Raw genomic sequence first — 23,509 nt, forward strand, 5'->3', positions numbered from 1 at the left:
ATTGCAGTTCTATTGTTTTCCTTCAACAAGTCCCACTTGGTTTTACTTTGTTTTGATTTTTTCCAACGTCTAGACTAAACATTCACCTATTAGATTACTACATTGCCACACAAATTCAGACTCAAAACTTTGCACACGCCCTTTTGAAATTTACGCGTTGTATGCAACAAAAAGCTATGGATGCTTAGAGCTTCAATGGTTACGCATATAATCAAAAACCATACTTCATCTCTATTCATGTAGTTAAATAGAAGTCTAAAGTGAGTTTGACGGACAGATCCTGAAATTATAAGATTTAGTCCAATAAGCATCGGGGTATTATCACTTTTAGTCCGCGCTAGAAATTATTACATTCGGTAGCCGAAAAAACGTATAAAAATTTGTATAATTTTTGCATATAACATACATAATATATATATATATATATATATATATATATATATATATATATATATATATATATATATATATATAATTTTTTCGGCTATTATTTTGAGAGCGGCTATACAGTGCCATTTTCCCATAACCATTTTGAAGTAATTGCTAGTGATACATAAATTCGTATTTGTGTTTTTATTTCCATGGCTCTAGGCAACGCATTCTCATTATCTTCATAAATCCGTCATAAAAATTATTGTATGTGGCGTGTGCCTTTTGAGTTGTAGCAGACGGTGGATGAGTTGAAATGACTAATATTACTCTGTATTACAGCCACAGAATCACGGTTCAACAATAACAAGAGCATTGCAAGAAATTAAGCAATGCAACACAATAATTTAACTTTTGTCCTTAGCAGGTAGCTGTATTTTCAAAGGTATATGGTTTCAGGAAAGTTGGGGATGACAATTACTAAATGGCTATTTGAATGGAATAGAAGTATTGCAATGCTCTTATCGTCAACATGTGAAGGATGCAGGTGGCAGAATTAAAGACTTGAAAAGCTTCAGAACATATACTTACCAAACCTTTGAAAAACTTGTATACGGACACATGAAGTATCACTCAATCATCTGAACATCCACTTGAAATAGCATAATCATCGGAACTTGCTGCAACTTCATTAACTGAATGAACTGATGCCCGTACCTTTCGGTTCTCCTAGTGCAGATAACAAAGAATTTGCGCTCATCACTTATGGATAGAGCTCTTACACTTCAATTTTCGAATTGAAAGATTTTTCCATTACAAATAAGAATCGAGTCTTTCAACTAGATGTGCTCTTGGCTGGGTTTGAGACAGAGCCTGAGATAGTTGGGATTGCTAGTAACAGGAGTAACTGTTAGATCAATAAGATCGATAAAACGCCCACGCCAATTGGACTAACCAGCTTTAATAAACTCACCAATCACCTTAATGATAAAAGAAAGGCCTAGTTGATCTTAGGAGGTCATAATATACATTGTAATTTCTCAGATTCAATCCAAGTATAATAAAGTGGTTGCCTTGTCAAAAAGGGATGCCACAGTGTTGTCCTATAAGAGGCATGTCACCTGAAAGATTGCTCTATATAACACAACTAGCAGCAAAGATGACAATTGACAAGTGACTATAAGAAGGGGAAAATGATGGTACCAACACAGAGAAGAAGGAAGTTAACTCCTTAAGTTATACTACAACAACAACAACAACAACCCAGTATAATCCCATTAGTGGGCTTGGGGTGGGTAGTATGTACGCAGAGCTTACCCCTACCCTGGGGTAGAGAGACTGTTTCCGATAGACCCTCGGCTCCCTTCCTCCAAAAACTCCCCACCTTGCTCTTGGGGTGACTCGAACTCACAACCTCTTGGTTGGAAGTGGAGGGTGTTCCCCACTATATCAACCCACTCTTGTCAACTCCATAAGTTATAGAGTTCAAAATTTACAAAAACAGTTGATGGTCATCTATTCCTTTTGAATGAGAAACTGTACGGGAAGGACATGTATACTATCACCTAACTTTACTTCTACCAAGTAAAAAACTTAATATGTTCTATAATCAAAAGGAAATTCAACTTCAGATCAAGTCACATAACATCTTCTACACCATGTCAACTAAGCATCTTCGCCCTAGCATTGAATCATTGAACAAAATAACCTAATTGAATCACCATCGCGGTAATATCATCTGAGGACCCTCTCATTAACGCCAAATCGACAAGCTTTCTGCAAGCAGAGGATGGTTTTGGGTCACCAACACCTATACACAAAGGCCGGACTACTTCCACTGCCTCCTGATTACTAACCTGCCAAGAGATACAAAGACAAATTAGCATCCCGAATATCCAACAATTTTCAATCTTGTATTCAATCTTTTTAAGACATTTTCTCCACAATTAGTCAATACTTATAAAACATGATCACAAAGTTTGAAGTATATACCTTGTCCCAAAGTCCATCAGAGGCCAATATCAAGAATTCACTTTCTGGTTCAATCATCAATATCTTTGTCTCTGGTTCAGCTATCACCCATCTCTTAAGATGGGAATCTCCAATTCCTCTTGAAACAGCAAGAGATCCCTGAATTCTCCAAGCGCCTCGAGAACAATCTACATAGCCACCCTACAAATAAGAAGCATTTTAAAACACATAGTTAAATACAATCAATAAGTTGTTTAAGTGATTTTAAGTACTACATAACATTTCTACAATTCAAAATTCCCAAATTAGAGATAACTGCTTACCGAGCTCTCGATTCTTTCCCTCTCATCTTGCATAGAAGGGCGGTGATCGACTGTGAGGGCCTCTGCCAATCCACCTCTGCTCATAACAGCTCGACAGTCACCGGCGTTTGACACAACGAGCTTCCCATTCTGTATCAATGCCGTCACACAGCTACTCCCTCCATTTGCATTATTTAGCTTTAGGAAATTTGCATCTGTGGTGAGATAACCCTCCCTTACTGCTTCTTCTAGTCCTTCTTCACTCCTTAAAGCCACTTCATTCATAATGTTTTTACCCATATTCTTTGCTGCAAAATCCGCAGCTTTTACTCCCCCATGCCCATCAAATACACCAAACAAGGCCTGCAGAAAGGGTCAATCATATAGAGCATAAGAATATTTTTCATACAATTTTTTTCTTTAGATATGTTGATATCTGTGACCAATTAATGCTTCTTCTACCAATAAGTTGTTCATTTTCAAGCTTGAACCCGAGATAAAGATAAAGATGCTTTGAAATTACCTGTTTAGAGTGGTTGTGAGGATTATGGATGATAGCTGAATAACGATCCTCCAGAGCACCCCTTTTCCCTCTCTTGGAATACAGAGAGTACCCTTCTCCTTCAACTTCCACTTCATTCTCCAACCTATCCCTATTTGGCGTCTCATGAGCCACTGGTTCAAAATTTAAAGAAACAATTGGTATCGTAATCTTCGTTGGCCTCTTCCTCTTCAAAATAGTTGGAGTAGTGGACGTGGAAAATGACGCAGAGCACACCGACTTCTTAACCTCAAAATTATTGGAGAAGCTGCTCGACGATCGAAGAGCCAACGGTGATTGCAAAGGTGGTGGCGATACATGTTTATTACAGAAGATCAATGGCAATGAGATTGAAGAGGGTGTTGGTGATGGGGACAATAGCGCTGGTGAGTTTGCTACTGCAATATTGGCGCTAGGCATCTTTGGTCTTGATTAAAGTGGAGGTATTTTTTTGTATTTATAAGGGGCCGTTGCTTAACTCTCTTGTTTCATGTACTAATAATTTTCTACTGCTAAAATATTTATTATCCAATTGACATTTCATTTTCTTCTTTGTTTAGTTTGTCTTATTAATTTTGTTAGGCTGAACCATTCCAAAAGATATAGATATTATCCATTTAGGCTAAATGGCTTTTCCCAAATGGCTCACTAACATTAAGAGTTCCCTCTTAGACAAGAAAACACTAAGGGGGTGTTTACATGGTAGTTATATGAAGATTATAATGCAGAAATTTAAACGAGAATTGATAATAAATGAATTGTTATACAGTGATTACTAATGAGAAAATTATTATACATGAATTACTTAAATTAAATGATATTTTTCTACTTAAAATACGTATATTCTTACTCTTGCAATCTTATTCCGCATAAAGAAATAGGTGTACTCCATATAAATTCCCGCATAACTTATTGTAAGTATTATTTAAACCGTCTAACGAAATAATACATTGCTTATGGGGCGGAGTATTTTACACATTATATATTAAGCTAAATATTTTATATTGGATTAACAAATCATCAACCAATCCACCCCTAATAAAAGGGGACACAAAAAATTGTCAAAAAGAAAAAGAAAGGAAAAGAATCGAGGAGGAATGGGCTTACACGCAGTTGGGGTGAGAGTCAGGGGATGGATAAATCAAAAAAGGAGAGGATATTCAAAAGGGACTAAAATCTTTTCAACGTTCAAACACGTGAAAAGCTTCTGGTGGCTGATTTTTACTTTCTTAAGTTTTTCTTTGCTACTAATACTAATGTCAAATTCCCCAGATATGTCAACCCAAATTCCATACTACTAATATTCACCCGGCACTTGGTCGTAATTAAGAATAGTCTCTGCTTCTTCTCTTTTTCTTCCATCCTTCCTTTCTCTTAGTTAAACTCATTAAGCATTTAATATGAGAAACCTACTGTAAAATAACTGGAATTCGCTTCAAATTAGCCAACTTAGAGATAAAAAACACTTTTTATTTTTTATTTTGGAGACAGAATCTTGAGACTCATGATTTAGGGTCAAAAAGTTTCACGCATCTTATCACACCCGTTTATTCAAGACCAATTAAATTTCAGTTTTCCCACCCTAGCCTAGCGTGACGGCATCAATTTTTTCTTCCTTTTCATCCTTCTAGTGCTTCTACTTATAGAATCACAACGTTCTATGCTAAAGTATTTAAAGCATGTTTGAAAAAATCTTAAATAGAAAATAGAGTTATTTAATCTCAAAATCGAAATAATATAATATAATATAAAATTGAGGAAAAACAGTTTTATACGCCATCAGTCCATAGAACATAAATCATTTTAAACTAATGAGGTAATACTGAAGGGGTTTCAATTCCGGAAGAAATTCAAAAATAGTCAGATTTACAAGTGATAATTGAAAAATAGCCACAGTTTCAGAAGTAATCGAAATTTAGCCACTTTCATGTAAAGATAAATTTGAACGAAAACACTATTCAAAATCCGGAAAATATTCCAGCATAATATACTGGAGTTCCAGTATATTATACTGGAACTCCAACATATTATGCCGGAGTTCCAGTATAATATACCGATCCAGCATAATATGCTGAAAGTTCATACACAGGTGTTCCAATCTCCATTATATTATGCTGGAACTTTTCGCATGTTGGAGTTGCAGCATAATATGCTGAAAGTTCATTTACAGGCGCACCAATCTCCAGTATATTATGTTGGACCGGTCCATGTTGCAGCAAAATAGTGATTATTTTTCAATGACTTTGCAAACGCTGGCTATTTTTCAATTATCAGTCCGAAGACTAGCTAGCCCGTGCTATTTCACTTCAATTCTGTTTGCTTTGTTGGACGGACTTCTCATGCCCATATGTGTAGAAATGACACCAGGTAGCAACTCTATAGGGATGCTATTTAGGAATTAGCCAGTGTATCTTGAATTTCAGCTTTTCAGTTCAATTTTTCAGGACAAAAATGTCCTAAGTTGTCCTGAAATTAAGATTTTTAGTTTAAAATTTTAGATAAAATAAATAATGGTTAATCCCTAAATAGCATCCCTGAGAATGACTATACGTGCGCTTGCCCCGCATGTTTGGATGGGCTTTTTGTGGTCTTCAGATTCATGGGTTGAATTGAAACTCACCCCACCCCACCCCCACCCCCACCCCATCTCTCCAAAAAAAAAATGGAATTCAATTACATTTTCTACTAAGACTTTTTGTGGTCTTCAGATTCATGTGTTGAAATGGATAATTATTTACAGAAAAAAAATGAAGTCTAATCAACATTTACATTTTCTAAAAAGAGATATCGTTTTTGAGAAGCATGTGCATGCACTAGCTCAATATTGCGCTAAGTTATAATACAACTTGCAATACTATACTTTAAGTGGTTTCAAAATTGTGAGGCTTCCCATATTATTCAAATACCATTGCCCAAAAGGGTTTCATAATTCAGGAGCTCGCAGGTGATCAAGGCTTATTTGTCTATTTATTCGGACTCTTCTAGACATACCGCATTCAAAATCTTCAGGTGCATGTCGACATTATCTTAACACCTCATTAACTAATTAGATTTAATACAATAACTATAAATATAGTTTATTCTCTCTATTCATTTTTAGTTGTTTATTTTTGACTTTGTACTCTATTTAAGAAAAAATAAATAAAGTATATATTTTATAATTTTACTCATAATAATGAGATTATTTCAAAAGTCTTGGAAAATAATTTGGGGAATAAGCAGTTAATAATAAGGGTAAAACAGAAAAATAAATTATTTTTTCTTTAATTTAATATAATAAATAAATAAAAATAAAAATATATTTTTAATATAATAAACAAGTAAAAGTGAATGTAGGGTGTAGGGAGTATGTTTTTCGGCTAACAGTTTCTATAAGAAAGGAATCATCTACAATTTGAAAGGAACGAGTGGCACTTTTATGCATACTTGACCGGTTCAGTAATTATAGTGTATACTATTGGACAGTCTTATAATAGTACTAACATTTAAGATCAAAAGTGTCAGTCGAATCTTAACCATAAATACGTTTCCACCTCAATTAATGTTGTGCAGCTAGACTCTTTATTGAATAACTGCATTCAATGGTCAATAATTTGAAAGGTGGTAGTGATGTCAATATATTAAGGACAATCTAGAATTGAAAATGAGGATAAGGATGGGAAGAAGTTTAAAAATAATTCCACAGAGATATTTCCAAACGCATGGTTGTGCAGCTACCAAGAAAATATACTTAAGTCGTGACAAGTCTATGTTTGCATGGGTTGAAAAAATTGGTAAAATATTAAGGGTTTTATTAAGATTAATTAATGGAGTTGATCATGAGAACATTTTCTATTTATTGATGCCAAATTGCCAAAAACATACCATGTGATGTGTGGCTTCTGTGCGTTTCCGTTGGAGTTTAGTTAATTAAGAAAAGATTTTGTAAACGGGTGAAATCGGGGCTAACACACACCCCGATTTTTCAGTGGGTCAGACGAAGCAAGGGTATGAATATATTTGATCGAAATTGAAGCTCGGAACTTCTTGTACACCCCGGACCCAGGATGAGTTCTGAGACTTCGGAAAACACATGAACGGTTGTAGGCAACAGATATAGGGCCGTGATATCCGGAACCAACCGGATATCACGGCGCGGATCTCGTTCGATGGCGGTTACAGATCAATAATTAACGAGAGAAGGAAATTTTTACCTTTCTAGACTTGTACTAGGAGTGAAACTCTCCTACTATATAAAGAAAAAGTTTTTTCTTTGATAACACACATTGTAACACGCAAACCAAGGCAATACAAATTCATTTTTCTACTTTCTAGCTATTGAAAAGTTCTTATTTTATTGTTGTTCTTTATATACATTTGGCTTCGAACCAAGGATCCGATCGAGGGCAAAATTACTGTTCAGCTCAAAGCTCATCTGTAACATCACAATTGGTTTGGCTATTCATTCTATATTTAACTTGTTTATCTAACATTCTTGATTATTTGGGTTGAATCAATCTAAATATCCTTAAAATCGCGTATAAATTCAATTGTTATCCGTATTAAGGGTAAACAGTTTGGTGCCCACCGTGGGGCTAAGGATAATAGTGGTGGTTTAATACAAATCTCCATAACACACTCTATTTTGCACGTGTTCTTAAAGGTCTCAATTTCAGGTTTGCTTAAAAATGTCAAATTCTCAGTCTGATCACTTGAACATTGAGGCTGAGTCTGGCCACCATGGCGAAAACAACAATCTGGTGTCTAGCAATGAGGTGCCCCTTACTGATTCCAATGGAGTCCCAGTTGCCGATCTGATCGACACAAATTCACAGGTTGCTATTGACGTCAACCTATCAACTGACCCCGAAAATAGCGTTCGCAGAGGTCCCTGACAAACAGTTCGAGAAACGCCCGAGGGCGAAGGTGATGGGTAAGCCTGCGCTAATCTTCAAAATATTGCAGGCTCAACAGGCGGCGATAGCGCAGCTACACTATCAAGGCCACGCGCCTGGCAGGGTCGAGTCTGAACGGTCCCGGGAGAACACCCGAAGAAACGAATAAACCACCGAGAGGTCAGGTGAAGCCGAGCCCGGAGTCAGTCCTGAAGTAATGAAAATGCTTGAAACATTAATGAAGCTGGTGGAATCAGGTGAAAAGAAAATTGAGGCCAACGACAAGAAGGTGGAAACATACAATTCCAGGGTCGACCAAATTCCAGGAGCACCCCCGATATTGAAGGGGCCGGATTCCAAGAAGTTTATCCAGAAGCCTTTTCCTTGGATCGCGGCACCAAAACCAATCCCTAAGAAATTTTGTATGCCCGACATTCCAAAATATAACAGAACCACGGACTGGAATGAGCACGTGACCTCCTATACATGCGCGTTCAAAGGAAACGACTTGGAAGATGATGAAATCGAGTCAGTGTTACTAAAGAAGTTCGGGGAAACTTTGTCCAAATGAGCAATGATATGGTACCACAACTTGCCCCCAAATTCCATTGACTCATTTTCTATGCTCGCAGATGCTGTCGTGAAGGCTCATGCCGGGGCCATGAAGGTTGAAACCAGAAAATTGGACCTTTTCAAGGTTAAGCAAAGAGACAACAAGATGCTAGTGAGTTTGTGTCAAGGTTCTAAAAGGAACAGATGGATCTGCCTCTGCTTGCGGATGATTGGGACGTTCAGTCATTCACTCAAGGACTTAATCCCCGAAGCTCCTTGGCTTCGCAACAGCTAAAACAAAATTTGATAGATTACCCGGCGGCAACTTGGGTCGGCATCCATAACAGGTACCAGTCAAAACTCAGAGTCGAGGACGACCAAGTCGGAGCTCCTTCTGGGTCTGTTTATCCCATCAGAGCCGACGACAGGTCTAAGCGAGTCGTCGATCATGAACCAAGACCGGTCCGGGATAGATACCAACCATACAGTGTGGATCGAAGGGGAAATGAGTCCGGGCGTCAGCCCACAAGGAACAAAAGGAGAGGTGATCGAGGGCCTAGTAGCCGAGGTCCGATGAGGAAAAATGGTTTCGATAGGCCGCTCGGGGGTAGAGAAGCACCAAGATTGCTAGAATACAACTTCAATGTTTATGCGGCCAATATCGTATCATCCATCGGGCGCATTAAGGAAACCAAGTGGCCCCCACCGTTTTAGTATGACCCTACCCAAAGAGATCCTAACTTGATGTGCAAGTATCATGGCACTCATGGCCACAAGACCGAGGATTGCCAACAATTGAGAGAAGAAGTTTTCCGGTTGTTCAACAATGGGAACCTCTGAGAATTTCTGAGCGATCGAGCCAAAAACCACTTCAGGAACAGGGACGCCAACAAACATGCCGAACTTGAGGAGCCTCAACACGTCATCAACATGATCATTGGAGAGGTCGATATCCCTCAAGGACCGATGATAAAACGCACTAAAGTATCTATCACCAGGGAAAAACATACCTGAGATTATGTGTCATGACCACAAATTCCCTCCGTAGTAAGTCGTGACGGCATCTAGTCTCTAAAACTAGGTAAGCCTAACAACATGCGAAAAAAATAAAATAAACACTTAAAAATCTCAAAACTTCAACAACCGCATAAATAAAATCTGTAACTCAAAATGTACAACTCCCAAAACCTGGTGAAGTATAAGTCACAAGATCTAATAACAATTCTGAACAATCCTATATATCAATGTCTAAGATAGCGTAATGAAATAAGGGGAAAAAAACAAGATAGAAGGGGACTCCAAGGCCTGCGGACGCGGGCAGGTGTACCTTAAAGTCTCCAAAGCAACCTCAGCTGACTAATGCTGGGACTGATAAGAAGTACTTGGATCTGCACAAAACGATGTGTAGAAGTGTAGTATGAGTATAACAAAATGGTACCCAGTAAGTGCCAAGCTTAACCTCGGTAGAGTAGTGACGAAGTCAGGTCAAGGCCCTATTGGAGATAATAAGAAACAAGATGAAAGATATAATGATATACTAATAAAGACAATGTGAATGAAACAATAAGGTCTTTACCAAAGTTAACAACACAGAATCAAGGCAGTAATACAACATGGAAGGAAAACAAGAATTTACACGTTAAGGAAACAAACAACCAAGACTAATACAACAAATAGAGAAAAGATCAACAAGGGCCACTCCCGAGGTACCGCCTCGTAGTCCCAAATCATAAAAGTAACTCACAATCTTTTCTTATATCACTGCGGAGCCTTTACATATAGTTTTGAAAATCATTCTCCCCGAAATAGCACCCCGCATTTTAGTCCACCTTATCATAAAATTCTCATAGTTTAGGGACTGGGGGGGGGGGGACATCCTCCTCTCGGGTGTCTGCGGCTGGTAGGGGTGATGAAGCAGTTGTTAGTGATGAAGGTATAAATGGCATAGAATGAGATGAAGTTGATGGCATTGTGGGTTGAGAGGCAGTTGTGCAAAAGCAGTGTTAGTTGTTGGCTGCTCATCAACCAAAGACAGAAGAGGCTCGGTACTCAGCTTCAAAGTACCGGGAGCAGCGACTAGGACTCGAAAGCGAGAATTGGCATTCTCCACTAAGTCACACTTTCCCCAGAGCGCCTGGACGTCTTCCTCGGTTGGCGTTATAAGCTCTTTAGATTGAGCATTCTGTTGAACTGATGAAGATCGTTGTTTCCTTTATAGGGAAGCCTCTTCATCACTGGCTTCCCCATCATCATCAATCACCACAGTGGCTATAGTTGGCTTGGGCACAACATTCTTCACCCTTTTATTTTTGCCTTCAGCCGAAGAAGAACATCGCCTTTTACGTTGCTTGTTCTCCAGCTGGGGACTCCGAGAGGAAGCACCTGCACTGGGTGCCTGTTCGGGTGACGACCTCCTTCAGCAACCTCGCAGCCTCTGCGGGATCAACCAAAACGTCCTCCTTGGGGACGGTAACAGAGCCCTGCGGAAGACCTGAATTCAACGGAAAAAGAAATTAACCAATTTTCTTATACATAAGGTAAAAACAAGATTAGTTTAGAGAATCAACTTACCATGATTTTTGGCCTTCCACCAGTATTTGAGGGCCATTTTTTCCACCGGCGGGTCTTAGGCGTGGTAATATCCAAAATCTTCTGGACCCACTAGTCCAAGCCTTGAAACCTTGGTGGTATCCACTGAGTTGCTGAAATAATGAAAAGAAAAAGATCAGTAACAACATGAAACAACCTTTCATTAGAGAAAAGACAGACGATGAACTTACGTGTACGAGTCCATAACTCAAGGAAAGATGGAGTTGTGGCTGGGGTGATATCCCTAGTGGCAACTACAACGAACCGCTCCATCCATCTACGGTCGTTGTCATCATCCATGCTGGTGAACAAAGTATGATGGACACGTTTGCTGAAGTTTATTACTCCTCTGCAAAAAATCTTGGGGGAGTAAAGGTTCATCATGCGAGCCAAGGAGAGCTCTTCCCCCATCTCCTGGCATAGCTGCTGTAGACAGGCTATCGTCTGCCACACAGAGGGGCTCACCTGTGCCAAGCAAACTTGACACAGGTAGCAGAACTCCAAGATTACGGGGTTCAAGCCCCCCGCTCAATGAGAATGGGCCCAAAGTGAAGGGGTACGTGTAAACGTACGTGAAACCCTTCTTAGGGAAGGTTACTCGCTCTGCTAGATCGGGAGCGATGGTGTTTAGATCATGGCAACCACAATCCTCCTTCACAGCAGGAATGCTAGAAGAACGGATGGAAGTAAGGTACACGCCAACATCCCATGTATGGGAGTTGGTAGAAGGAAACTTCTCTTCAAAATCCTTGGATATACTGAGCTGGGAATGATGGTGCACATCGTAGGAGGGGCAGCATCAACGGTGCTTTATTTGTTTTTTTAGAGATATTGAGTTCTTGGAGGAAGAGGTAATGATTAGCAGAAGATAATAAGAGTTCTTTGAAGAAGAAGAAGATTAAAAGCAAGAAAAAGTTGAGTGCAAAGAAGTTGAGAGAGTTTTGAAAAACTGTGAAGTGTAAAAGAAGAAGAATGAGGTGTATAATTAAAAGAATAGGCGACTAAAATCGTGTCCATGATTACCTCGTGGAGTGACACGTGTTCGGGGCATTAAATGCGGAGAGACGTGCGTCTAATCAAGCGTCAGAAACTTTTCAGAGGGGATTAAAAAATTTTCCGCCAAGAAAGGTATCTTCACCAACTTTCCGGTGACACAAAGATGTGCCACGCGACAGTATAGGTACTATCTGTATAGGGTAAAATTAGTTCATATTAAATACTTGAATAATAGAGCGACACGTGGAACCGAAGACAGAAGGAAAATGAGGCAAGTAGAAACCAAGACCGGGGGCAGCAGCTTCGGTTTGCACCGGGAAGACCCCGAAGGAAATATTGCTAATGAGGGCAAACAAAAGTCTGCCACCCGATAACATTTAATGAAGAATATTCTGCAGCATTAAATACACAGTCCGTTATAGAGAATTTTGGAATTCATAGCCTGCCGTTACACATTCATCAATGGCTCCCATAATAGTCATTTAAGAGGATCTTGATCCTAGGACCTTGTTCCCTAGGTACAACTATAAATAGTGACTTCAACAACCGTTGTAAGGGACACGAATTTTCTTAAAAAACTTATGCTACATACTATTCAAAAGCTCAATAATATTTTATTTCATATCTATTGATATTCTTATTACTGCCTTCGAAACCTCTGCTCCCGGAACCAAGCTATTTGCTGTCTTATCTCGATTTTAATGCTAAGTCTTGTATTTTATTTAATTTATTTATCATTTTGGGATCAAATCGATTCGCTTGTCTATAAGTCACATTACATATTCAACTATACCGTTTTACGGGTAAACAACGGTCTTGAATGACCTTACTCTAAAGGGGAAAGGTATTCGGGAAATCTGGAAGAGGATGAATCCTACAGATAAATTTTTCATATTTACTAAAATCCACCGTATACTTTTCTCCTTGACGTAGCTGAGTGGCACCAATATAGATTCTCCTTAAGCCATGTTGCCAGGTACGTGTCCCTCGATTCTGGTTAAAATGTAACATCCTTAAGGCTGTAACACCAAATAATACTATCAGCATAACATGTCATGTCTTCTTCATGTAGTGGTAGCATACGCGTAGTTATTTATATACATACTTATATATATATATATCAGTTGTTTCATTTGAAAAGATTGAAGAAGTTAATAAAGATATGGCTACAGAACAAGAAAGAAAGGATTTGGACAATAAAGGTAAGCAAGGAGAGACTGTGGTTCCTAGAGGAGCTAGAGGCAAAAGCCTCGAGTCCCAACAACAACTTGCCCAAGGTAACAAACTAGCTAGCTACTTCTATTGAAAAAATATATGTGTTTACTCTAAAAGCGAATAACAATTGAATTTACACGCGATTTTAAGGATACGTGATATAACTTGGCAGAAATTAAGAGAATATATTAATGTTGAATTTGACGATACAAGAAATAAATGCAAACCAAACGAATCTAATAGCCTTGGCCCTCGAGTTAGACCACCTTTGAACCAAGAGAAGTTTCAACTTGACATAAGAACAGAATATTGCTTTCAACTTAAACAATAATGAAAGCTAAAAATATAATGTATTGCTTTATGTTGCATAAAATTCCCCCGTTTACAAATGACCATACCCCCTTTATATAGTAGGGGAGTCCTACTCTTGATACAGTTCTAAATATAGTAAGAAATTCCCTGATTGGTTAATTAATCGGCCTATCCTTGATACATGTCGAGATCTCCACCATGATCTACGCTCGATTGCGGATATTTCGCCTTTCTATTATCCGACTCAGCAAGTTCCCCTCGATCTCACCTGATCTTAACTTTGTTCGGTCCTGGGGTCTCGAGCTTGGAAATATAATTTCAAACCCCGGTTCAATATGACTCGAGGTCGGACCTTAATCTACATATTCCAGTTTCGATTAGTCAAGCAAGGGGCTAGCTCGGTTTTGGCCGTATACAGATAGTCCCCTCGTTTCTCGGAGAGAAAATGATGAGAAACGACATGAATTTCTGAATCGTGTCTCGATGGGACATGACGTAAGCGATGAACCCGACTATGACGTAAGAGACAAATGGATATCGAAACGTGATGTCGGTCCAGTTATCAATGCATTAAATGCCTGCCAGTCGCTGGTCGGCCATTACCGGTTCTGAACCGTCACCAGCAAGCTATAAGTATCCAATTTTTCTTCATTCAAACTTTGCACTCAAAGATCCTCCTATTCTTGTTTTTCCTTCAAAAATCCATCTGCTTTGCAACTCTCGCACCCAAATTTCTTAAACTTTCATCAAATCGCATACCATCTTAATTCTCTTTCCTCATGTTCTTCAACGGAGAAAACTTCTAAGACCGTACCACAAAAGGAGGCCGCTTCTTCATCACGACCCGCCGGTGGTGGGGGTGCGGCAGATCCTCACCTTGAGGAGTTCGTTCCGGTAGGGTTCCCCACTGTTACCGATTTTAAGGTTGAAAATACCTCCTCGGTACCAGGCCAATGTGAGCCGGTCTCGAGATACATATGCTCGATCACTAAGGATCTCCTCACCAAGGTTAAATAGGACTGCAACTGGGTCAATAAGCATGTGGTGGTTCCTTCGCCCGAGGAATCGATCACTACCCACGTGGAGGGTTTTCTAAGTGTTTACACATATCCCTTTACGTTGGGTCTCTTAGACCCTCTCATCATTGCCTTTTGCAAGAGGTATGATGTGACTCTTGGCCAGATCCACCCCTCCTTCTGGAGAATAGTGATTCTCCTCTTATTTTTTGCAAGCAAAATCGAGGGATGTCCCTTTACACTTGACCACCTTATGCGTCTCTACAGTCCCCGAATCTATCAAGGAGGGCTGATCAAGCTTGCTCGCGGGCCAGTAAGGCTCCGTTATCGAGCATAGATGAAACTCGCGACCGAGGTTGGATGGGCCGATTTGTTCGAGTAAAGATTTCGGACCTAATTCCTGCTAAACACATGCCATTTCCCGAGAAATAGAACATGAAACGTAAGTAGTGTTTCACTTCGAAGGTTCAATCCCATTGTCTTCCTTCTTATCTCTTTATTCATTGATGTTTTTGGTGTCGCAGCTATGGCCCAGATGCCGGACGCAATTCCTGAACTTAAGGAATGGGTCGAGGGCCTTGTGTCACAGAGGCTGTATTCCAAGCGGGCTTGGATGGAATTATCGAAAGGTCGATGGGAGTCCCGCAATCATGGTAAGAGCTTTTCCCTCATACATCTGATATCATTTCTTTTTTATTATCGGTCCCTGATTTGTTATGTTTTTATTTTGCAGGTTTACCAAAGGACGTTGAGATGAGGCCTCCATCAGCTGATGATGATATACACGCCAATCCCCCTGCTCCGAAACAAGTCAAAGAGAAGTGGAAAAGAAAAGTCGCGATTCCCTTCGACTCTGAAAAGAAGAGACCAAGGAAGCGGCTGGCGCATAAGCCCAAAAATGCTGGGGCCCGAGAATTCTCATCGGACTCACTCAATCGGTTGCGAGATGAGTCCGAGGAAGAAGAAGATTATGAGCTGGTGGCCCGAGTAAGATGCGGCTCTGAGATGCCTCGATCCATGGAGGTCGTAGTAGAGACAATGGTTGAAGTCCCCGAGGGTGTCGAAACCGATTTGGCCCAAGCCAGTGAGTTCGAAAAAGAAAGTGTGATCGGTATGTCCCGGTCAAAAGATAACGTACCCAAAGAGGTACCTGGGGTGATTGACATTTCTGGGTCGCCCTCATTTATGGATTCTATGATTAACGAGGCTCAGGCGTTGAAGGGTAAACTTGGCGAAGGGGCGCAAGGAGCAGCCGATCCTTTCAATAACTTTTTTGATGGCCTCGACTCTACTGCTTCGGAAGGTGCTACCGATTTGGGCGACTTATCAGTGCCAAATAAGGTACCGTCATCAGGTGCTACTGGATCTTCATCGAGCCCAAAACTAGTATATCGATTCCCTGCCCCAAGTGTTAACCCCGACCACAGGCGATCGATAACCTTTTCTATCCCCGAGGATGTCCGGGTTTTATCTGCCCCCGTGGGGGTTTCTAGCTACCTCAGATGCTTGGTGACCGAGGAAGACCAAGCCGTGATGAATGCGGTGGAGGCGCCTTGCCTATTTAACGAGGCCCAACATGATTTGAATCGGGTAAGTTAGAGGTTCACTTCATTATTTATTTTAAACTTGAAGTTGTAAATAATTCTAACATCTCTCTTCGGGCTTACAAGCTTCAGTGTTGCATCATGAGGCTTTCTTCAGAATTCGGGAAGAGCACGAGGTTGAGGTCCGGGAACTTACCGAGAAGGGGGATACTTACAAGCTTCTGAGTGAGAAGCTTCGGGCCTCAGAGTGAGCATGTCGAGATAGCCGAGCAGGTATTTCGAGTGCTTCAGGATAGTGAAGATGAATTAGAGATAGTAACTAACGATCCGATACTGCAGGTCCGGTAGAGGATCGAATAGATCGGGCAGCTCAAGACACAGGTAGATGTGATACAAGCCGAGGCTGAAGAATTCAAGAAGAATATGGACATCTTAGCCTCGAAAAAGGAAACTGTCCAAGCACAACTGGAGTTGGCCGAGACCCAGCTCCAAGCTACAAAAGAGAAGGCCTCGGTGCAGGTCAAGAAAATCGAGGAGCTTCAATCTCAATTGGACTTGTCTATTTTTGATAAGGCAAACCTGGCTAATGAACTTGAAGTGGCCAGATCTGAGGTGGCTGTAGCCAACACCAAAGCTGATGCTAAAGTGGCCCAGTTCAAGGTCGATGTCGAGGACATCCAGGCGAAGGCCAAGAGTATGGTGGATCATGCATGATGGCAGGCTCGAAGAGAAGCCCTCGAGGGAGTTCATATTCAAGGCTTTGATGTCCTGGCCGAAATCGAGAATGCCAAAGCAGAGGAAGCCAAGACCTAGAAGCTAGCCTTTCCTGAGGAAGATTCCGAGAGCTTAAGCGAGTCCGAAGACGGGGAAGATCTCGAAGATGGAGATGCTACCTCCGATGAAGACCAGGCCACTTAGGCCTTTACATTTTTTTCCTTTCTTTTGCATCTTTTTGAGGTCATTTTGACCATTGTAAATTTTTGTACCAGGCCATTCTGGCCTTTGTAAACAAGAATTATTATATATATATATAAGGCTTTATTCCCCTTTCCACTCTCAAATTTTTCCTTTGCTTTATCACTTATATTCACAAAGGTCGGAATGCTTTAGCATAAAATAACTTAGGTTGTGTAAGTTTGGACAAACCCTGCCTTTACATTATTTTGTTTGGAGGCACCTCAGGGGTTCATTGTTACCGGGAACTTTCTCCAGAAGTAAGTAACTCAAATTATAGTTTGCCGAGGGTAGCCTTTAGAAACTGTTGTGAAAATTTTTCTTTTTCGAAGCCTAGTTTTTGTTACGGATTTCGAATGTCTCCAAGCCGTGTTAATTTGGCCAGAGCATTTTAGTTCAGGAGCTGCCCATTGGGCTTGTTTTTACCCGAGTTATCCGGGCTTTCCCAAGATAACACTCCCCGAGTGAGGTGGCCGTGGCCTTTAAAAATCGGGGAGTTGCCTAATAGGTCTTTTGCCCCCGAGGCCCAGTGGCTTGGGCCGTTTGAGTTGGATGGCAGTCCCCGAGTGAGGGAGTGGTCGTTCGCATTCCGGTTATGTGTTGCCCAAGGGCTCGTTATTTTCAAAAGTACGAAGCTCTTTAAGGGATGTAAAGAGGAAAAATTTTAAAACATAAGATGATTGCAAGAAAAGTACTTCTCTTTATTCTCGATCAAAATAGTCATACATGCGTACATGTTTTATGCCAGGGCTCGAGCAATCTACGCGGGCACGGTTCTTTTCGACCGTTTGGCCCTTACAATAAATCATATCTATCGAGACCCCTCCTTTATGAAGTAGTTTCCTTGCTAGAATTGATATTCAGAGATAATGCATATCCGAGGGTAGCCCCCAGTATTCAAGGTTGATTGTAAAGGAACCTCGGATATTGTTGAATTGATCTTCGGTGCCGATTCATAATCGGGCTTGATTCTAAGTTAGCACTATTCATTGTTGCCTCGTTAAATACCACGTCGAAAAACCCATTTGGGACAAAATCAGTCTGAGGGAAACAGAGTGCAGCACGTGCTTTCAGACCTAAAGACTTCATGGCGTTCGCCGAAAAATCCATTGTCGTTTCTCGTTGACCACATGCAAGTGTTAGTCTGAAAAAAGGAAATGAAATGGGATCGTACCTTAGCAGTAATACCATTTTAGGTGAGATATATTCCAATTGCTTGGTAGCTATTCTCCATTCATCGTTCTGAGCTTGTAGAACCCTTTTTCTGGTGACCTCGAGAATCTGGTACGATCCTTCCCAATTCGGACCCAATTTCCTTTCATTTGGATTTTGGGGGTTGAGGGTGACTTTCCTTTGCACTAAGTCCCTGACATTAAAAAATCGAAGATTGGCTCTTCGATTGTAGTATCTCTCGATCCGTTATTTTTGGGTGGCCAAGGTGACGAGGGCGGCTACATGCCTTTCATCCAATAGTTCCAGGCTCGTATTTATGGCCTCACCATTCCATTCCTTTCTTGCATATCAGAACCTGATACTCGGCTCTCCGACTTCAACCGGTATTAGAGCTTCGGCGCCATACACCAATGAGAATGGGGTAGCCCCGGTACTAGATTTTGAGGTTGAGCGGTATGCCCAAAGAACTTCGGGCAGAATTTCCTTCCACTTTCCTTTGATATCGGTTAGACTCTTCTTAATAGTATGGATGATGGTTTTGTTGGTCGATTCAGCTTTCCCGTTACCGCTAGGATGATAAGGTATTGATAGGATTCTTTTGATCTTATGATCTTCGAGAAATTTTGTTACTTTGCTGCCGATGAACTGTTTCCCATTGTCATACACAATTTCGGATGGCATCCCGAACCAACATATGATGTGGTCCCAAATGAAGTCGATGACTTCCTTCTCCCTAACCTTCTTGAAGGCTTGTGCTTCAATCCATCTAGAAAAATAGTCAGTCATAAATAAAATAAATTTAGATATACCTGGTGCCCATGGAAGAGGGCCAACGATATCCATTCCCCACTTCATGAATGGCCATGGTGACAAGACTGAATGGAGTAGTTCTCCGGGTTGGTGAATCATCGGTGCATGTCTTTGGCATTTGTCACATTTTCAAACAAAATATTTTGCATCTTTTTCCATGCCGATCCAGTAATAGCCGGCTCTGATTACCTTTTAAACCAATGATTCGACACCGGAATGATTTTCGCAAGTGCCCTCGTGAACTTGCCTCAGAACATACTCGGTATCTCCCGATCCCAGACATATCGCTAGTGGACTATCGAACGTTCTTCTGAACAAGGTTCCATCTTCGGACAAGGTGAATCGTGCTGCCTTTGTGCGCATGGCCCTAGATTCTTTTGGATCTGAGGGAAGTTTTCTGGTCTTCAAATACTATATGTATTTATTTCTCCAATCCCAGGTCAAGCTTGTAGAGTTTATCTCGGCGTGGCCTTCTTCGACTACTGACCTCATGAGTTTCACGACGGCCCCCGAATTGAGCTCGTTGTCCTCGAACGATTACCCTAAGTTTGTGAGGGCATCAGCTTCACTATTTTGATCTCGAGGCACGTGTTGCAAAGTCCATTCTTTGAATCGATGCAAAGTTACTTATAACTTATCTAGGTATCTTTGCATTCGTTCTTCTCTCACTTTGAAGGTTCCATTGACCTGATTCACCACAAGGAGGGAGTCGCATTTGGCTTCGATTACCTCCGCTCCCAAGACTTTGGCTAGTTCGAGACCTGCAATCATTGCCTCATATTCGACCTCGTTGTTAGTCAATTTCACAGTTCTAATAGATTGTCTAACCACGTTGCCTGTGGGCAGTTTTAGTACGATGCCAAGTCCGGACCCCTTTGCGTTCGATGCGTCATCCGTAAAGAGGGTCCAGATTCCCGAGGATGTACCCGAGTTCACTAACAACTCTCTTTCAACTTCGGATACTAGGGTCGGTGTGAAGTCAGCCACGAAGTCAGCCAAAATTTGAGACTTAATGGCTGTTCGGGGTCGATATTCAATATCATACCCGCTGATTTCTACGGCCCATTTGGCTAACCGTCCCGAAAGCTCGGGTTTGTGCATAATATTTCTCAATGGATAAGTTGTTACAATACATATGGGGTAACATTGAAAGTACTATTTTAGTTTCCTAGAGGTGCTTATCAAAGCGAGCGCCAATATTTCTAGGTGGGGATATCTAGTTTCGGCCTCGCCAAAGGTCCGGCTAACACAATAAATCGGAAATTGCATACCTTGTTCTTCCCATACTAGGACTCTACTTACCGCTATCTCCGATACTGCCAAATATAAGTACAATTGTTCATCTGCCCTCGACGTGTGAAGCAGCGGTGGGCTCGATAAGTATCATTTAAGTTCTTCCAAGGCTTGCTGGCATTCCGGATTCTATGTGAATTTATTTTTCTTTTTAAGCAACGAGAAAAATTGATGGCTCTTATCTGAGGACCTCGAGATGAATCTCCCCAGGGCAGCTATGCGCCCAGTTAACCTTTGTACGACCTTTACGTTATCTACTACCGTGATGCTCGATAGCTTTGGTCTTGTTGGGGTTGATCTCGATTCCTCGATTGGATACCATGAATCCGAGAAATTTGCCTGACCCGACCCCGAACGCGCATTTTTCCGGGTTCAACTTCATGTTGTATTTCCTCAATATACTGAAGGTTTCCTACAAATATTTCAAATGGTCCTCTGCTCGCAAAGACTTAACTAACATATCATCAATGTAAACTTTCATAGATTTCCCTATTTGTTCTTCGAACATCCGGTTTACTAGGCGTTGATAAGTGGCACCAGCATTTTTAATCCAAATGGCATTACGTTATAGCAGTAAGTACCATATTTAGTGATGAATGATATCTTTTCCTGATCATCCGGGTTCATTTGTATTTGGTTGTCCTCGGAATAGGCATCGAGAAACTGAGGATCTCGTGGCCGGCCGTGACATCGATCATGCGATCGATATTATGTAAGGGAAAAGAATCCTTGCGGCATGCTTTATTTAAATCTTTGTAATCTACACATATCCTAAGTTTTTTCCCTTTCTTAGGGACTACTACTATGTTTGCTAGGCATTCGGGGTATTTTACTTACCGGATGGACCCTATTTTAAGAAGCTTGGTTACTTCGTCTTTGATGAAGGCATGCTTGATCTCGGACCGGGGTCTCCTTTTCTGCTTCACCGGATGGAACTTCGGGTCCAAGCTTAGTTTATGGGTGGTGATTTCCGGTGGGATCCCTGTCATGTCGAGATGGGACCAAGCAAAATAATCCATGTTAGCTATAAAAAATTGAATAAGTGTTTTCCTGAGCTCGGGAGTTAACCCCGTGTCCAGGTATACCTTTTGTTCGGGCAGTTATTTGACTAGTATGACTTGCTCCAGCTCTTAGACCGTTGATTTGGTATCGTCGGAGTCATCGAGGACTATGAAGGATCGAGGGACCCCATAATCATAATCTTTGTCAGTCCACTGCTTCTCTAGTTGGATCGAGGTCGGCGTCTGTGATTGCTATTTGGCCTCTTGTTTTCCCTTCGAATTTGACCCCTTCCTCGATGAGATTGCTGATACTGGAATCACTTCGTCAACGACAAACATTTCCTTTGTGGCGGGTTGCTCCCAGTAAATGTTTTTGATTCCCTCTGGTGTCAGGAATTTTAGAACCTGGTGAAGTGTCGAGGGCACTGTCCTCATGTTGTGGATCCATGGTCTCCCGAACAGGGCGTTATACCTCATATCGCCCTCGATCACATGGAACTTGGTCTCCTGGATGGTCCCGATCACATTCACTAGCAAAGTTATTTCACCCTTAGTAGTCTCACAAGCCATGTTGAATCCGTTTGGCACTCAGGCTACAGGCACAACTTGTTCCTGTAGGCCGAGCTGTTCTACGACCCTTGATCGAACGATGTTGGCCGAACTACCTGAATCAATTAACACACGTTTAACTTGAGTATTATTCATGAGTACAGATATTACCAGTGCATCGTTATGGGGTTGCATGATTCCTTCTGCGTCCTTGTCGTTGAATGACAATGTTCCTTCTGGTACGTAATCCCGAGTTCGTTTCTCCCTTGTGATAGTCACCTTGGTGCGTTTTAACACTGGCCCTTGTGGAACATCGACCCCTCTGACAATCATGTGAATGACGTGTTGAGGTTCTTCTTGTTTGCTTTGTTTGTTGGAATCTCTGCCTCTGAAATGATTCTTAGCTCGATCACTCAGAAACTCCCGAAGGTGCCCGTCATTGAATAACCGGGCTACTTCTTCTCTCAACTGTCTACAATCTTCCGTTCTGTGGCCATGGGTGCCATGATATTTACACATTTGATTGAGATTTCTCTGGGTTGGATCAGTCTGTAGAGGTCGAGGCCATTTAGTATCTTTGATGCGTCCGATAGCTGATACGATGGCGACTGCGTCAACATTGAAGTTATATTCTGACAATCGTGGTGCTTCTTTAGGTCTAGTATGCATGTCGAAGCCATTTTTGCTCATGAGCCCTCGAGAGCTTTGACCTCGGTCATTTATCCTTTCACTTCGACAGGGTTTCACCCAGATCTGTTGTTCCTACTATCTCCATTATATAGCTAGTATCGATCATTGTTCAACCTTGGTTCTCGATCAATGTCCTTTTTGATTCTGTCAACGGGCCTGATAGGATAAACTGACCCGAAAGGAGCTCCCAGCTGGTCGTCTTCGACTCTAATCTTTGATTGATACCGATTATGTACATCAGCCCAGGTAAATCAGCCCAGGTAACATCCGGATATTCAATCAAGTTCTGCTTCAGCTGTTGTGAAGCCACTGAGATTCGTTCATTGAGTCCTTGAGTGAAAGCGTGAACGGACCAATCATCGGCGACCTGTGGTAGATCTATTCGTTCCATTTGGAACCGAGACACAAAATCTCTGAGCATCTCGTTATCTTTCTATCTTACCTTGAAAAGGTCCAACTTCCTAGTCTCGACCTTTATGGCTCCAGCGTGTGCCTTTACAAAAGAATCTGCAAGCATAGCAAAAAAATTAATAGAGTTAGGTAGTAAATTGTGGTACCATATCATAGCTTCCTTTGACAGGGTCTCCTCGAATTTCTTTAGTAACACGGATTCGATCTCGTCGTCCTCTAGATCATTCCCGTTAATTGAACATGTGTAAGAGGTGACATGCTCGTTTGGGTCGGTCGTTCCATTGTATTTAGGAATCTCGGACATGCGGAACTTCTTGGGGATCGGTTTGGGAGCCGCGCTCGGGGGG

At 41.3% G+C, this 23,509-nt stretch overlaps 2 protein-coding genes across 2 annotated transcripts in view; one reads left to right on the forward strand and one right to left on the reverse strand.

Moving 5' to 3' along the window:
* Positions 1–1,430: 1,430 nt before the first annotated feature.
* Positions 1,431–3,603, reverse strand: LOC104095700 (putative protein phosphatase 2C 53). Its single transcript, XM_009601884.4, has 4 exons — positions 3,166–3,603; positions 2,664–3,005; positions 2,362–2,541; positions 1,431–2,225 (listed from the first exon to the last, which is right to left on the reverse strand). Exons 1-4 carry the CDS (start codon positions 3,601–3,603, stop codon positions 2,061–2,063), a joined length of 1,125 nt encoding a protein of 374 aa, XP_009600179.1. The 3' UTR covers positions 1,431–2,060.
* Positions 3,604–13,356: 9,753 nt separating this feature from the next.
* LOC104119086 (em protein H5) overlaps positions 13,357–23,509 on the forward strand; it is a 61,853-nt gene continuing 51,700 nt past the window's right edge. The window contains exon 1 of the mRNA XM_070197017.1: positions 13,357–13,471. Coding sequence (XP_070053118.1) covers positions 13,357–13,471 — 115 coding nt within the window. The remainder of the gene's footprint in view (positions 13,472–23,509) is intronic.

The sequence above is a fragment of the Nicotiana tomentosiformis genome, chromosome 3, assembly GCF_000390325.3.
Source record: "Nicotiana tomentosiformis chromosome 3, ASM39032v3, whole genome shotgun sequence".
NCBI classification, from domain to species: domain Eukaryota; kingdom Viridiplantae; phylum Streptophyta; class Magnoliopsida; order Solanales; family Solanaceae; genus Nicotiana; species Nicotiana tomentosiformis.

Excerpts from the sequence above, each read along its gene's own strand:
- LOC104095700 (XM_009601884.4), bottom strand. The coding sequence starts at position 3,603 with ATGCCTAGCGCCAATATTGCAGTAGCAAACTCACCAGCGCTATTGTCC. Across the intron at positions 3,006-3,165 it reads CTCACAACCACTCTAAACAG|GCCTTGTTTGGTGTATTTGA; the intron begins GTAATTTCAAAG and ends CCCTTTCTGCAG. Across the intron at positions 2,542-2,663 it reads GGGAAAGAATCGAGAGCTCG|GGTGGCTATGTAGATTGTTC; the intron begins GTAAGCAGTTAT and ends TCTTATTTGTAG.